Source organism: Syngnathus leptorhynchus, chromosome 20, assembly GCF_054491065.1.
Source record: "Syngnathus leptorhynchus isolate UIUO chromosome 20, UIUO_Slep, whole genome shotgun sequence".
NCBI lineage: Eukaryota > Metazoa > Chordata > Actinopteri > Syngnathiformes > Syngnathidae > Syngnathus > Syngnathus leptorhynchus.
In genome coordinates this window covers 1,677,337-1,694,980 of record NC_141214.1, presented here as the reverse complement: position 1 = coordinate 1,694,980, position 17,644 = coordinate 1,677,337, and the positions used below count along the sequence as shown (strand labels likewise).

Here is a 17,644-nt window from a genome sequence, read left to right as displayed (position 1 = left end):
GTGATTTACAAGACGCGGTGACGCCCCGGTGATGGAGGAGCCCTTTAGCGGCCGCTGCTGATAGACGCAGACAAAGCCCATCACTCATCGACGCTAACAAGCTTTTTTTTTTTTTTTACTCTTTGTGCTGCGTTTGCTGAGGGATGACACTACTTACTGTACATGAATACAGTGCCATGCAAAGGACCGCTCGCGCTCAAATGCCGACTTGACCAAACTATTCAGAGGTCAACAGCTCGGTCACATCACTATATTTGGTGCCAATTTGCACTTTCTTGAAGGGCGCCCATTAGCTCGTAGCATAAAAAAAAAACATGCCAAATGAGAAAGTGAAAATCCCCAAGTGACATTGAGAATGTCTTAACTTTATGGAGTGTGCGCCTTAAGGGCCACAAGTGGCGTCTCATGCTGCGCCATCAGCGTGTGGCGTTTGTTCTGTTGTCATGGGGACGGCGCGCTTATCTTCTATCAGCGATCAATCTTTGTACGGAGTCGCTTAGCATATCATTTCCAGCCACACATGGACAGTCAAGCCATTGAATAAGCAGCTGATGGGGATTCTTCTAGCCTAACTTTAAACAAGGCCAGCGTGGGATCATTTACATATCAAGGTAGGGAGGTTGTGGGACTTTGGCAGTGGACACGATTAAGTCTCCCTGCGGAAAGTAAAAGCGGCTTTAATTGAAGTCGTGCTTCGTTTGCATTGTCGTCAGAATTTCGGTGAACTTTCGGGCTGCTGTCGCACTCGATAAATGTTCGCTAAGTGAAATGCTTTAAGGGGCGTGGCCTACTGAGTGCTATCGAGATTGTGATTGCATCAAAATATACTCGCTCTGATTCAATGATGTGTTAAGGGCCAAAAATGATCAGTGTACTTACATTTCAAACACAAACTCACCTGTCCGTCACAAGCATTGAAAGAACAAAGTTGAGGTCAAATCTCTTTGGTGCTGCAACGAGACGTAACGACACCTCGGGGGCTCGTACGACCGAGCGTAATCCCGTTTTTGTCATCTTGCTGCCGAGTAAAAGAGATCCACACAGGTATAGTGTCCAAATACACGTGCAGGAATGAAGCAGAATTTAAAATCGTACCTTTCCGAAGAGCTGCAAATCGTTAGAATGACAACGGGCAATAGGGAAAAACAACTTTATGGATTTCATTTATTTACATTTATCTGTAAATCAGTTGGGACGAAAAAAAACAAAAAACTTACCAAGGTGTACATCCGAGCTACAGACTGGCACGTGGTAGCTAGCCAGGCTAGTTGGCAAGATAACTCCTAACATGGTTGTTTTCATGTTTTAAAAAAAGGACATTTACATGTGATGTTCTACTTTATTTACAGATATGAACACTAAATGGATCAGATTGGCGGGTTCGTCAAGCAACGTCTTTTAAATGGGCGTCCATTGTCCTGATGTGGACGCTGGGAAGAGTGAACCAGGCCAAAGGCAGCTCTCGCCTGGCGCTGTCGTCCTGAAATTTGATGTTAAGGTAGAAATCTCCAGTGTAGAGGAAAAGCAGAGCACCCACGCAGATGGAATTTTCTTTGGGTTTGACCTGCACCGAGTGGAGACAAGCAGGAAGAATTATTAGCAGATTCCCTTTGACTCATTCTTTCAAATGTCTACGCCGAGAGTCGAGAGTTTATTTGGCTTCCATTTCCATAACGTGCTAGCATGAAGCAATCACATTCCTCAAGCAAAAGAGCGTGTATAGTAACCGTGTCGATGCAGAAGGTGTTGGAGCCGATGAAGGTGACGGCGTCGCCCAGGTCGTAGTTCTGCACCCCGTTCTGGTAGTCCTGATAGGGTACCACGGTCAGAGCCAGCGGGCCCACCGAGTTCTTGCTCCGATTGGTCAGCTTGATCTCCAAGGAGACGCCGTCGCCCACTTGGCAGTCGGCGATGACGTCGCAGTCGCACGGCTTGCCGTTCACCAACACGTCTGCAGAGATCCCCCAAAATGGAAATATGGATTTAGCCTTGCCCTGGAACATTACGTACGCTGTGCCAAAAAATGCCTTTTCGAGAGGCTTCAAAATGTGTTGATTACTTTGATGACTCGACGTGCAAATTAAAGTACATTAAAGCCTATTATGCAAAAACAAAGCACATTTGAAACCTTGAAAAAGAACAACTCGTTAATAACGGAAGAAACATTTGAAGGCTATCGGTGTGCGTTAAAAGCTATTTCAGATCATCTCACACAACTTTTTTTTTTTTTTCCTCTCCCGCTGCCACAATTGTGAGTCATAATTAAACGCTTCCATGCACACGTGGCTTTTGTCTTAGACAAGTGACGAGCGAGTCCGAGCTAACCTCTCTAACCTCCCATGATGTGGCCCTTCTTGGCCCAGATGCAGAAGCCAACAGGGCGATTTGATTTGAACAAGCCGACTCAGAAAAAAACAACAACACACACACGCAAGCACACACACGGAGCAAATGTCACACGCGTTGTGGTGTCACGCCCGCGGCTGCGATAAACACTGTGAGTCACAGCAGCTGACGCCTTGTGACAAGCTGATGAAAGAGCCCAGTGCTGTTTGGAAAGTGTATTGGGCATGGGGGTCTGGAGATGGACAGATATTGGGGTGAAGCTGCTGAGCGTGGGTGGGGGGCAGCCTCCACCACAATAGAGAGAAAAGCTTTTCAACCTGACTGAAATTGGCTTCTTATAGAGGAGAGGAGGGGCAATCCTGAATTTTCATTTGCGGAGGCAGCACTTCATGTGACCTTCTAATGAACTGCTTGATTGTGTTTGGATACGCTCATAACTGCCATTGGCGTGTTTGTTAATCAACTTGTGGTGCTGACACAAGGCTAGGAGTCGCCACAGCAACAAGGTGATGGTTATGTCAGGCGATGAGAAAAAAAAAAAAAAAAAAAAAAAAAAAAAAAAAAAGAAAGCATACATCAAACTGATACTCGCAGATTAAAAAAGCACTCCGCCCGTCGCCGGAGCAGATGCCAGATGTGAGAGCGGAGGATGGAAAGTAAGACTTTGGAGATTTGCCGCCGCTAACTGGATTTGGGGTGTGCGTCACGACAGGTGTGGTGTCAGCTCATGACTGTGGAAAAGTGCGGCGCCATCCAATGGGACTCCAGAATCGTCTCACACGCCTCAAGCTCTCATTTTCCATTCTTCATTTTCAACTAATTATGCAAACATTTCTATTAGTAGCGCAAAGATGAAGAGATTGGCATCACGACAACATTGTAAAAAGAAAACACAGCATGTTCTGATCCTTCCTTCCGCATTGACTGACTATCCCTACCCCATTTGAATGACAATATCCCAAAGAGTCTGGCCGCAAATGTTTGGGCTTTTCTTCTGTGTTTATTTCTACGGCTGCATAAGAAGCACAGTGCTTCTGGAAAAAAAGCATTTCCTTTCAAGCCGACGCTGTCAACACATAATGGAGCGCCATTAGACAGCTTGAATTACATGTGACAAGCGGACAAAGAAACTTATTTGTGCATTTACCTCGAGTGAAAAACAGTAGTTTTTATATACAACATATAAATGCTTCCTGCGGTTTAATCATTTAATCACATTTTTTAAGTACTTAACCATTTTGGGTAATGAGAAAAACGGTCGAATTCTCTTAAGGCTGTTATTCCATTGAGCTGCTAATGATTGCTCCCAATTTGAATAAATGGGAAAAATTTACAAGCTACATGTGGCTAAAGTCCAATTCATTGATTCCAATTAATGAATGCCAAGCCTGTTGCGAAAACTAGAAATTGTGAATGACGGTGACGACTCACTCGTACAATTCCTTTTTTCGATGTAAACAACGAGCCCGTCTGACTTCTTTATATGACATTTATGCAACGATACTTTGTATTCCATAGGCTACGATTCCAAATGAAGGAAGGCCGCCATTGTTTTGAGTCATCTCTGGGAAGAAAAAAATAAAATAAAAGTCATTAGCCCGTCTCCTCTGAGAGTTGCTCTGTATGCCGAGGTCTAAACACGGCGTCTGTCATCTGCCTAGCCGCACGTTGGCTCCCTTTTCCCCGCCTCATTACTCGCCTGCCTGCCTGCCTGCCTGGGCGCTTGATACATTGCAACTGTAATTATGCAAATGAATCGATTTTACCTTCAACAATAAAACTTTAATATGTATAGATAACCTTAGGCAGGGAGCCGGAATGTATTGATGTTTTTTTTTTTTTTTTTTTTACTGACATGCGAGATGTTTGTTTAATAGCCCAAATTGAGCTACTTACGTGATTAGCTATCGTTACACTGATAACAGTCAGAGCGTCATTGCGGGCGATAACGAGAGACCAGCAATCACGCTAATCCTACTGTACATTTGATTAAGTATGATGACGTTTAATAGCGGCCATCTGTGCCTCACGCATTTGAACTCCATCAATCTATCCACCGTCATTATCTGCAGATTTGACTTTTGGGCAAAAGGCAGATTGTTCATTTCTCTAAAATGCAAATACAATAGAACAGCAAGGACCCCAAAACGGAGCCTTGTGGAACACCGGGTTTGAACTCAAAGAATACAGGATGCCTGCAATATGTTTGCATATGATAAAAGGGAATCATTCCTTTGAACTACACTTATTAAAGAAAATCAAATTTCAAAGACACTGCTTTGCTCGCTCGCCTTAACGCAGGCTCTGCACTATGGCCATATTCCCGCGTGCGTTCAGTCGAGCAAGCCGTCATGTGGGAGGCTGAAAGCATGTAAAAATTGCTCCTGATGACGCATACGAAGGGGGTGACATGAAGAGGATTTCCCAGGCATTAGCTAAAGGCGCTGCGTTTGAAGGCAATGTCATTTTCTCATGTTAACAAAAAAAGGAGCACCACAAAAGCCCAGACGACTCACCCACTCACAATCTGCCGTGCCACGATGCTCTAAAGAAAAGGCTGCCTTTAAACGGCTATTATGTTAAAGCTAAATTAATCCCGCAGCTGCAAAAAAAAAAAAAAAAATACATGAAGAATAAAACTGACGCATATGAAGGGAAAATTAATTATTAATGGCTATTAATGCTTAGCAAGCACTTTTTTCTTACTGGGACGGCAACAATCTCAGGAACTTGAGTAGACTGTCCAAACTAACTTTAGTGGCAAAATCTCAGTCAAGCAAAACTTGCAAAGGTAATGAGCTGTCACAAGTCCAACCCTGGGGCCAAATCACTAAAGACAGCTACCGACAACATTATTATTTCCTCCACAGAACAAATGGCAATCAATGTCTTTGAAAAAACAAAATGACTTCTTCAGTCACCTGCTGTGCCTCACATGATTCATTGAGGATTGATGAGACGCAGTCATCTCATTAAAAAGCAACTCTACTTTTTGAGCTTTATTTTGCAACAACAACACTAATCACAGGCAACATGTTAGCTTTGTTGCTGAAAACTTGAATACTCGCTAAATGTCGTAAAAAAATAAATAAGAAATCAGGTCATCCTTTGGTACTGTAAGATTTCAATGGAAATCAAATCGTCTATATCTGTAGAGTCCCATCAGTCCTCCAAGTGATTAATGGCTGAATAATGCAAAGCCTCCTGCTTTGCCCAAAGATGCAAACCCGCTTTCCGTGACTCGGAATCAAATTAGAGGCAAACGGCGCGGCGTCTGAAGCCGCGCGCAATCAATCAAAGCGTACAAAAAGCAGGTAACAGTCGGCGCTCTTTGCATCAGCCTCCTCCTACCACTTTCTTTTTTTGTCACTTCTCAACTCATCAGGTTTTTTTGAAATCGCCCTCTTTAGCTTTCCTGTGTTATTTGCCGTTTTGCGATAACGGCGACACTGATTTGCAATTTTCAGTCGACTATTCTAAATTTAGAATGAACGCACTTACATACAGTAAGTTCACATTTGGAAAATTTCTCTCTGAAAGCCCTTGCAGGGAGACGCAAGCATTTATTATTTAAAACATTCATAATCTGCTAGCCTCGAGTTATTTATGCAAAGCGATAGTTATAAAAAGGCGACGCCTGCTGAAATTTGCTCGGGGGGTGAGGAAAAAAAAAAAAAAGCAGATGCTAAATCCAGGTACATTAGTACCTCTACATCTGGCCTTTTACTTTTCCATCTGCACACACGAGAGCTTGTAATGGCCGTTTTGCTAATGGCAATCAAATGCAATAGCCCTGAAATAAGTGCAATATTTTCCGGGCTTATTACGTCGAGCTTTTTATCGTAGCGATCCAATAGTGTCACGAAACGGCGCTTCCAATTGCGGCTCAAATAATTGACGTCTAACCTGGATAATAAAGTGGCGCTTACAAAGATAGGCTTGTGTTTACTGTCTGATCCCGTTGGCAGTTTAGCAGCTTGGCTTGGCCGTTTTTAATTATTCAGCTTCGATACAACCTGAGTCCAAAGCGGCCCAGACATCTCTGCCAACGATGGCACCGAGTTACAAACACGCACTGGTTTATTGATGCGCTTCTGTCAGAATAGAAGACGAGACGATTTGAAAATTGTTCCAGATGGAACTTGTCACATAGACGCTCACAAGACATGAAATGAAACCGCCGAGGTAAAAACTGTTAAAATGCGAATAATTCAGTTTGTGTAAAAAATTCTCAATCGGCAAAGCGAGAAAGAAAAAAAAAAGAAAAAAAATGTCTCTACAAGTGTTTTAAGTCTGTCTGGCTTCCTCATCAGTAGTTTTTCGCTTGCGCGCGCCCCGATGGGAGAGACAGCGAAAAGGGCAAGTGGGTTTCATTTTAAGAGCCTTTTCTGTGGCTGTTAAAAACAAATACTCACAGCTTCACGAGTAAAGAAAAGCAAAGCCGCTATAAGCTGCCGGAGCGGGAGGGCATGGAGCATCCTAATGCTCTGCTCTCTGATGAATATGGTTACAGGAAACGGACCCGCGCTGGGATCTTTGCAAGAAAAGACTGATGTCAGCTTTTAGTTGAAGAAAGAAAGCCTATACAAGCAATGGGAAAAAAAAAAAAAAAAAACTACATTGCCAATTGGCTCGTTAGTTACACACACGACTTGCAAAGTATAGATTTTCTTTTTTCCCAATGTCCAAAGACCACTTCTAAATCAAAAGCACTTTCGGCAGTTGTGTTCTGATGCCCATTAAAACGTGAGTTTGAATGTAACTGGCTCATTATCAACACAGCTATTGGAGGGTGTGCGCACTTGTACAACGTCCTGTTTTTTTTTTTTTTGCAATTAGTACAATAATGGTAGCAATTATTTTTTTTACACATAACCCTGGCATTTAAACAGGGGTGTGTAGACTTTTAGATTGTCTGTGGAAAAAAAACAACAACTGACTTTTCCTTCGAGATATCACTTGTGGTGTCCAACCAATAAGACGTTATTGGCTGACTCAGCTATGAGGATCCAACACATTGATTAGCTGCCAGGCTGCAATTTAAATGCGACTGCTCTGATAGCTTTGTTTCGTGTTGAGGACAGCCGTAAAGATCTTCGCATGTACACGCAGCCGCTATTGCTCAACTAAACACTCAACATATAGTTGCCAATTCTGCCCCTTTGGAATAGAGAACAACAACTTGAATGGTCAAAAGTTTGGAACAAATCTAGCTTGATGTCCAAAAATAAACACTCTATTATTTATAGTCTATTGATGAAAAATATATAACTGTGGGTTGTGGGCCCCATTTCAGAGTGCAACACGGCTGGGATTTGTGCATTGGCAATGAGCACTGTGTTATTTGGGGAAAAAGAACCCTGAAGCCCTGAATCGACACAACCGGTCATGTTTGAGGATATATATATATATATATATATAAAAAATAAAAAATAAAGTGTCCTGCAATTTTTGGGGGGATGAATTTTACACCGTGGTTTGGTTTTGCTTGATCATGCCTACTTTGCGAGTCTTTTTGTCTAAATACCACTTTTTGGCTTTTGCATTGGAAATCTTCAAAATGAAAAATGCCACGGCCAAATTTACTGTCAGTGAGTCATTCAGCAAAAAGCCCGTTGAAGGCGGGGATCTGACAACTATTTGGACGTCACGGGAACTGATTGACTCCGTTGCAGATGTAGGAGTTTCTTTCCTCATCCTTTCTGATGACTAATATCTGGAGCCGCGGCGACAGACGCTGAAGGAGGCAATGCCCCCCTGCATGATGAACGAGCGAGACAGAAATTAGATTAGGACTTGTGCGCTGAATAAATGAACAAATTCATGAAGTGCGAGGGGGGAAAATAAAAATAAAAAAAGGCGGCAAGATGCGGCCGTTTGCACGTTTCTTCTCTTCTAAATAAAGTGGAGGAACAGCTCAGCTCGCCTCTGCTTACATTTTCAATATCTGCAGCAAGAAGTTAGTTGGCTAAGCTAGCTATCTTATAGCTATCAAAATACACGATTCAGGACCCAAAACATTTATTTTTTGTACGTTCAATCCTGAGTTGAGAGTTTGTGCGAAAAATCTGACTCGATCGCTAATATTGGAACCCTTCCAAATTGCCATTCGGCAGAAAGACAGCAAACAGCATGATGATCATCATCATCATAATACAAGAGGAAATCAGCATTATGATACGATTAAAAATACGATGATACGCCCTCAACGGCTGCGAAAACTACACGAGGGCACGATGACATGGAGAGAGCAGCAGTGACCGGCTTTTGCTCAGTGTCATCATAAAACCACAACTAGTAAACAAATGTTAGAACCGATTTAGTCATAAAAACACATGTGGCGCGCTAATTAGACAGACAGTGCGGATTGGACTCCAATTATCAGTCCAAACGCTTTGGTCGACAAAGATCTGTTTTTTTTCCCCCCATAATGTCTAAAAGGTCTACCGCAAGATTTTATCTTTTATTTTACTGCACTCGTTAATAGACTTCCATCCTTTTTCTATACTGTTTATCGCTAAACTTAAATAAGCTCCTCAATAATTCCCTCATCAATTTCAGATCTGTCCCCCAACTGCATTAAAGTGAAATGCACGACATGTATGTGCCATTAGACCCGAATTAAATCCGAGTGTGGTTTTAAATAGATACTTCCCATGAGCCGGGTCTATAAAAATGTACTGGTAATGATTTTTTTTAATGCTCCTGTAATGCCTAATACAGTAAACCCTCATTACTCCGAGGACCATGAATATTACGCTCGAACGATTCACGACTGGCGTCTAAAAAGGTGAATTGCGTTTTAAAATTCATCAATCTTGTTGAAAATGATAAAGAAACTCAAGACGGTGCTTCATAACGATGGACGGAACGGTCTATCATGCAAAGCGTCATCACGCTCCAGCAAATCTGCTGGAGTGGATGCAAGTGGACGGACAGACGGACTGAAGAGCGTGCGCAGGTCTTTGTAAATGTAAATGAAGCGAAATAACAGCTCATCTCTAAAGGCAAAATGTCAACCTCGTGTTGCCTTTAATTGAGAGTTTGAAAGCTCAATTAGCGCTCTGCCATGTTTGCTTTACATTAGGTTGCACCTTTGGACTAGTTCCAAAGTCATCATTTAGTCACGGACTCCACCATGATTGCATTTCCAATTTCATAACAATGGGAACATCACGATTCCAGCCTGACTGTCTGGAATAAATCAGGTAGCGCATTCTGGAGCTCTCACATCGTGTCCATTTGAAAACCAAATGGGGTTCATCAGACTCATACGCTGGCAGATAAAGATTTGCTCCAAATCGAATCCCGTTTTCTGAATGGAGTCTACCACCTCCGAGTGCTGAGTCTGCACTTTGAGTCACTCAGCCGCGTGCCTGAATGACAAAAGGTCTTTTGTTTACATTCTCGGTCATGTAAAACCAATTTAGATATCACAATGGCGCTGAAGCGTTTGGGAGTTGTATTTGAAATAAACTGTGGTTGCAAATATGCTGAGGTTATTATTATTTATTTTTTTTGCATATCTGTGTCAGACACTTTTACTGTCAATTTTTTAAACTAATTGGGCACGATTTGACACGCAATGTGTGTGTTTCCAGCAATCTGCCACGGAAAGTCCGTCGACAATATTTCCCAATTATCATTTCAAATTTCCAGCTGTTGGATGAAAAACAGTCAGCCATAATTAAAAAAAAATAAAAATTTATCATTCCGCCATTCCTAATGCCATTTAGCCAGCCTTAGCAGACCTTTTGACCTCATGGCAAGCTTAACCCCTCCGTCACCTTTCCAGTTTTCCTCTAATGCAAGATGACTGGGTGCGCACATACTACCCAAAAATCTCATTAAGGCCCACCGCAGCCACTGAGTGCTGTTGCATTATTCATTTGTTTTTCCAAGCACTCTAAAACTAGCTGAATAATTCCACGTGATGTTCAAAATGCACAGCATGGTTACACCCAAACATTTTTTTTCTTTTTTCTTGCACGAACAATTGTTACCGGGTACCCATAAAACCAGTAGAGGTGCCTTGTAAGCAAGTTGAACTGGATTTAAAAATAGATGCATTGATGGTATTTCTCTGCCACACGCTGCCTTGTATTAATGAGCACTACATATTTATGAATGGGAGGCTAAGGCCGGGCAGTGAGTTTTCCAGCGGCGAATATAATTAATTAGAAAAATCTGCGACGAAAACCTTCAGCTCGTAACAATACAAGTCGCAGACAATTGGAAAGTCGTAATTGCTGTCAAGCAAGTATGTTACAATTGAAGAAAAAAAATCTCAACATGAGGTTTATGATGTAGGCTAAATATGGCGGCTAAATATGAAAGCGTTAAGCAGTCGGCTAACAGAATAATGATCCCTCCCGCTGAATAACGAATTGAAGGTGATTTTTTTTTTTTTTTTTTCTGTTGCATTTTCAAATTCTTCTGTGGTCTTTTTGCCCTTGATGTTTTTCAGTTGCCTCAGAGACCTTGGCTGTTTGAAATAAAATAGTATGAAATCGATATCAAGGGTTGAATACTTTGCTTATTCATATGAACTGTTTTTAAATGATGAATATTTTATTTGAGAACTGTATTGTTTTCCACTTGGCTCGCATTTATGGTTGTTGCAGTCTGAAATAATTTAGCCCATGGTTCAACATTGTGTCGTTAAAAAAATAAAAATAAATAAATAAATAAATAAAATAAAAAAAAAATATATATATATATATATATATATATATATATATATAAATAGATATATATGTCTCATCAAAAGACATATAAACCAAAAAGCACTTTTCAACAGTATATTGAAATATATATATATATATATTTTGAAAAGAAGCCTTTTTCTATGATGCTGTGTCATGTTTTTGCAGGCATTTCTCTTTCAAGTGCCATAAGGACGAGGATCATGGAGTGAAACTAACTCAGAGTGGCAGATGGGTCGAGGGCATTGAGTAAACAGCCACGCAGGTCAGAGTGACATTAAAATGTCTTTCATTGGCCGTCTATATAAAGAAAGAAAGAAAGAAAGAAAGCAAGCGGAGGCCCGGCCGGCGCATGCAAATGACTCAATGTCAAAGCAATACGCTACAAAAACTTTCAATTAAGAAATTGTAAACGTGCTGATTGTTTGGAGTATACGAACAAAAATATTAACCACATATAATAATAATGGACGCCATGTTCCAGAAACCTCAAACAAAAAAATTGTTTTGTGTTTTTCATCATATCGGTAAACCAGTCACAGCTGACTGCCAAAGGCGAGAACGGGAGCCGACAAACTAAAAAAAATGCCTTTGCCTGACAATGTTAGAAGAGCCTCCAGTCCTCTGGATCTATGACATGTGATGTTATGATGATTTTTTTTTTTTTTTTTTTTCCAGGCTCACATTTTACTGAATCTCTCATCCCTCCATCTCTCCGATGAAAAAGCTGCCCACGTTTGCCGCTGTAGTATGTCATTTTGCCGCCAAAGTGTGCGCGTGTGTGGGCTGCGTGAGTCGGAGGCTTTTTTGTCACGACATTACAACTGCTGCGGCATGCCGGTCAAGGAATGTCGAGCGTTGGGGACTTGGACTACCTTGACAAAGATGAATGTTATGTGTAGCATGTAGCATCATTGCTGTGTGCATAGGACGCATTCAGATAATGAGATGCGCGACATCATTTTTTTTTCACCGTGACGTGCGTGCACTTGCGGCAGACGACGAGGCGTTCCGAAGCAGCCACGTTAGCTGACTCTCAGACCATAAAAGGTGCCTCAGTCTCACAGTTGTGATATCACGTTAACTTCAATTTATTGTCTGGTTAAAAGCCCCGTGAGAAAACACGCACGGCAATAACGCCAATAAATTAAGCAAAGGACTTGGAGGGACATTGTGGAAAATTATGACATGTTTGATTTATGCATTTTATATTTAGGATTGTGTTTCCAAACTAGAATGGCTGGAGCAGCTTTTTTTTTTTTTTTTCTTTAAATGTAAGAATAAGCCACACGAACAGATTGTGTGCGTGTTGTCGTGCGCACGACAAAGTGTTTGAATCACGAGCAGCAACAGCGCTGAGGTCCTTCTGCTTTCATTTATAATTCAGAGCTACGCTGCATACCATTTGTCCTCGGCGGAATTACAATTTCATGTCTATACTTTCAGGGGAATTGCTTTTTTTTTTTTTTTTTTTGAAAAGGCAAAACAACGACGCACATACCTATACGAGGTCTCGAGTAGTCCATTGTGAAAAGAACTCTTCAGGGTAGATGATATTTGCGAGAAAAATAATACAGTGCAAAAAGAACCTGTGTGTGAATGGATGACAGCTTGCACACACATGCACACACACAAAAATCAAAATAAATAAACATTAAGGGCTCAGCACATCCATCTGTGTGGAAAATCAATATCTCTTCATTGCTTTTGCGCCATCTTATCTTCTTTATTTCTGGTCAAACTCAAATGGATATATCTAAGACCAATCGAAAAAAAAAAAACGATTCTGAGATGCATCGAAATGCAAATTCCAAAGCAATTAATACATTTTCGTTATGGATTTTAAAATAACCCAATGCTGACGGTAATGGATGAATACAGGCATGATCGGAAATGATTTGGTCATGTTTTTGTTCATGCTGGCATGAAATGTTTTTAAACTGGATTTTTGCTGGTACCCGTGAGATTTGATTTGCCGAGCGAGCCGCAGGCGCTCGCTCGCGTGCGGCCACAGTCGGATCTACCTGTCATCAGTGCTTCTGACTCAGCGCTTAACCTTTGCCACCGTATAGGGCACAACACAGGCCCCCGTGGGAGCCGAGGGGATCGGTTAACTGGACGGATGGCAAGCTGCTGGCCCATCCTCACGAACAAATGTATGGATTGCCCATTGTAGATGCTCATTATAGACAGTGGAGACAAAATAAACCTAGAAAACAGGCCAGCCGCGATTGGCCGTTATCTTTGGCACTATGATGTCATTTTTAATGGACAGCGAAGAGGCGACAAGCTGCCCAATCATTTTCCAATCATCGTATTCCACCATTTTTTTTTTTTAATCAAACTGCTTGGCGTAAACGGCATTACGGCACTGAAGCACCTGTAGTGGTTTTCGGGGTTTGTTTTAGGAGACAAAGCCGCATTGACAACAGAGCAGCGGGCAAAAGGGATCGCTTATAATTACTCGTCAAAGCGTGATTGTTTTGAAATACCAGGTGTTTCGCACAATGACAAGAGCGGACAAAAGAGGGGAACAAAGGCTCAGTGCAGTTTGATACCAGAGTGAATCAGCCGCAAAGAAATTGCTGTATGTACAAAGGCCACGGACCATGGAGATATTAGCTTTCACTAAAAACACGACAATTATCACTTAACTCTGTGTTTGTTATCTATTGAAAAAGCATTTTGATTGTTCTCCCCGTCACCATATACATCACCAGCAATATGATTTATAGCTAATAAAATCATTTTGGTACCGATGGACCCCCTGATGATTTGTCATGACACGCTGCTCGGGAATCACAACGTCTTAACCTGTAATCGTTAAAACGCTCAATCTCATACATAATCCCCGGGAGTGAAGCCAAGCGTGTGATTTATAGACGAAGCCCCGCTTTTCATAATGAAAGGGCCTCCCTCGTCCCCATTTGCGCAAGGCTGTCAATACGCCGGATCGGTACATTCCACTGTGGCTCCCGAAATCCCGCGTGTGTTTCGAGAGCAAACAACATATATGACCCCCCCCCGTCCATCGATTCACTCGCAACTCGGCAGACAAATTATTTTCCTTCTCCGTCTATTTAAGGACGCCTTTCGAATGAATGGTCGCCGTCGGGGCGTTCAGACTTTTCAAGTGTTTCGCTTGTATGCGCGAGGACACAAGTGCCATGCCCGAGCTTATCCGTGCTGAAAATTCTCCATGCATTATAAAAGAATCATAAATGATTCATACGGGCTTGTTCTCCCTTAGTTGGAATCAATTCAGACTCAATCAAATATAGCTTTTGTCCATTTTTTGGCCAAAAGCAATCAGATATTTTGGACATTCAGATGAAAAAGCTAATAAAAGCTGTTATGTGTCATGTTGATCAGTGCGTTGGAGACGGCACATTGACCCGCATAGATTCTAATCCGGCTGCAACATTCGTCAGCGTAGCCTCTGTGAACCCGTTAATTACCGTCGCCGCCATTAGAGGCAATAACACCAGATTCAAATGTGTCATATGGGACACTGTTACTACCCGTGCGTGGGCGCCTGCGCGAAAGCGAGAGGCAGCCAGCAAATGCAAATAAAGGTCTGGGGGAGAAAGAAAGAAAGAAAAAAAAAAGTGACAATGTATTCTCATCAAGTGTTACCAAAAATACATCCTCCTGCAGTTTGCAGGAAAACCACGGGAGGCGGCGCCGATGTTCCGTGGCACCCGAAGCACACATGATATGCTGTCACCCGCTAAAGCATTTTTCTTGCAGCCAGACAATTTCTTGCTCTTGCTATTCCGCCGTGGAGGATTGTGCTCAACCTATCTTAAAAAAAGAAAAAAGTCCAAGACATGCGACAGCTGCAGGTAGCCAGCCGTCTGTGGTTTGAACATGAATATTAACACTGCATCGTCAGCATCAAACCAATTCCTCCTCCCTTGCTTAGTTTTGAACCAATTAAAGAAAAAAAACATAAATATGACATCCCTGCATGAATAATAAATTGCATGCTAGTTTATAGGCGACGGAAAACTTATTAAATTCAAGTGAAATGATGCTCCTTGTTTAATGCCAGTCTAGTTAAAATGCAATTAAGTGCAAAATAAATATTCGGGGTGAGAAAATCACGCGCAGAATGTGTATGAAAGACAAAACCCTTCTGGGAAATCAATCAATGTTTGGCTAGAGCAGAGCTTTTCAATTATTTTCAGTTATGCCCGCCCAGGAAGAAGAAAATATTTCACCCCCCAACTGTCCACAGCCATTATTAATATTGTCATTTGTCTTTGACATTTGACTGACTGGACTGATCAGCAGTCAATCATGGTTGATCCTTACTACTTCACTACTACCAATGGGGTCGGGAAAAAATTTAAATAAAAACAATAAGGCTTTTACAACCAAATCAACATTGACTTTTGGATTGCACACAGAGGACACCCAGATAAAAGTGAGATTAAACTTTCTGTACTTTCCCTCCTCGATTTTATTACGGTCAATTATCTGCCCATTTTATGGGGTACCTACGCACGATAAAAAAAGTTATTCGGCAACATACGGAGAATGACGGAGTATCTTTAATGAAGATCAATGGTGACGGATGAGCGTGGCATAAGGGACTCGTCTCTGGTTGTCGCCTCTCGCCGTCAGACTGGCGAGCTCCACGGGAGGCCAAGCGCCCTGGGGCTTGTTGAAACAGCCCCATGTAAAGTGATGACTTCATTAAATAAAAATGATTATTATTATGAAAGAAATCTTTCAGACTTAAATTTCATACTTAAATTTAAATATTAAATAAATAACCCAACCCAACTAATTCTCTTTAAGCCTTCGTTGTTTTCAGTGTTAACTGTTCCATTTGTATTCAAGACGTGACTAATTTCCATGTTCTGATTTCGCTTTCTTAGCCGAGAAACGGCACTTTGTTCGGAGTCGTTCCATCATTTGGCAGCATTACCACTCGTGGAGCCTCAACGAGACACGCGAGCGATGATCTGTTTGCGTTTGCTCCTGATGAGGATTGATGACGCGTACTGCCGGCGGAGTAATAACACGGCTGTGTTTATTTTCCCTTACACAGGTGTGAGAGAGAGAGAGAGAGAGAGAGAGAGAGAGAGAGAGAGAGAGAGAGAGAGAGAGAGAGAGAGAGAGAGAGAGAGAGAGAGAGAGAGAGAGAGAGAGAGAGAGAGAGAGAGAGACGCAATCACAATACCGCCAAAATACATTTGTAGCGCCCTCAATGTGGACAAACAAAGTTCCAGATCAAGGTGTTATTTATAAAACACTTCCCCTAATAACCTCCAGACCATTTGAGACATGCCCCTATAGATTTAAAGCCCGTGGAGGAAAAGGGCCCCAACAAAGGCGCGCCCGCCCACCCCGGTCGCTGTTTAAGGTGGGGGGGTGGATTGACAGAGCACGGACGGGCGACAGAGAGGTGAAAAACAAGCAGATAAATCCAACTCTGCTCAGGCAGTGCTCCTCTTTGGTCCAATCAATCAGCTAAATGGGCAGCTCTCCTTGCAAATTTAAGATTCTCTCTTCCGCCAGTCGGACAGTGAGGAAGCGAGCGCGGCGATAAAGCATCCGCCTTTACACCTGAAATTTTATCGACAGTTAACCCGACATCTCCGCGCGCCAATTAGGTCGGCGCGACCCGACGGACGCACGGGAGAATTAGTTCTGAGGGAATGTTGTCTTATTAGCATTCAAAGCAGACGGAAAATTTCAATCCGCTGGAATACTAACTCGGAATTAGATAGCCAGGGCCCGGCTGGAGGTGCGCACTTGACCAAAGAACTGATCGACTATAGGAAATTGACGACGTGTTCGCGGATGCACGCGGGCTTTGGGAAGGCTCGATAGCCGTGCTTGTCGGATCTCTGATTGTGTATCCGCGTGCAAATGAGCAGTAACGTGTGCACTCAGACAGCTTGTTTCATTGCAGCCGAGCTTTGCAATCATCCTTCTCAGGTGGCAGATTTCATCAGCGTCACCACTGGAGTGAGCCAGGCTTTTTTTTTTTTTTTTTTTGGTGCTTGGGGCGGGGCTGAGCTACTCAGCAGCAGCAGCAGCAACAGCACCATTTGTCAGCCTGCATCACTTATGCCAATTGGGCACCTGACAAAGGCTTGGAGGCATATTACATCAAGAGGTAAGATCCCCCTGTGTGTGCTCAAAAGCCAAATGTCCATCTGTGTGAGGAAGTAAGGGGGGGGGGGTGTTTGCAGGGGGGGGGGGGTGAATAAAACTGCAACCATGTGAGTTGCTTTGCAAGTGGTGTTTTATTAGATTATCTCTTGGGCTTGGCCCCCACCTTTCCTCTTTCCATCTCTCTTCCAGGCTAAACATTTGTCTTTCCATTCATGGGTGAATTTGTATTCCATTGAGAAAGGGTGGGGTGGTGGTGGGGGGGCGATTTCTGCTTTTGCTGCTCTAAGCAAAACAGTGAGAGCGAGACACGACGGTTTAAAATTGCACATTGATTTTATTTTGCGTACTTTATATGATGTGACGGTGCTTTTCTGAAGTGTGTGCGAGCGTCACCTCCATCCAACGGGCCGGGCGGACTGTGTGTTTAGCGACACTCCATTAAGTTGATATAGACGCCTCGT

General features: G+C 42.6%; 1 protein-coding gene across 3 annotated transcripts in view; it reads right to left on the bottom strand.

Annotated features, from left to right (window-relative positions):
- Positions 1–1,163: 1,163 nt before the first annotated feature.
- The window catches only part of trappc9 (trafficking protein particle complex subunit 9), a 54,579-nt gene continuing 38,098 nt past the window's right edge, over positions 1,164–17,644 (bottom strand). For all 3 annotated transcript variants that reach the window (XM_085901039.1, XM_085901041.1, XM_085901040.1), the window contains 2 exons: positions 1,728–1,951; positions 1,164–1,564 (listed from right to left, as the gene is read on the bottom strand). In XM_085901039.1, coding sequence (XP_085757165.1) covers positions 1,385–1,564; positions 1,728–1,951 — 404 coding nt within the window. In that variant the 3' untranslated portion in view covers positions 1,164–1,384. The remainder of the gene's footprint in view (positions 1,565–1,727; positions 1,952–17,644) is intronic.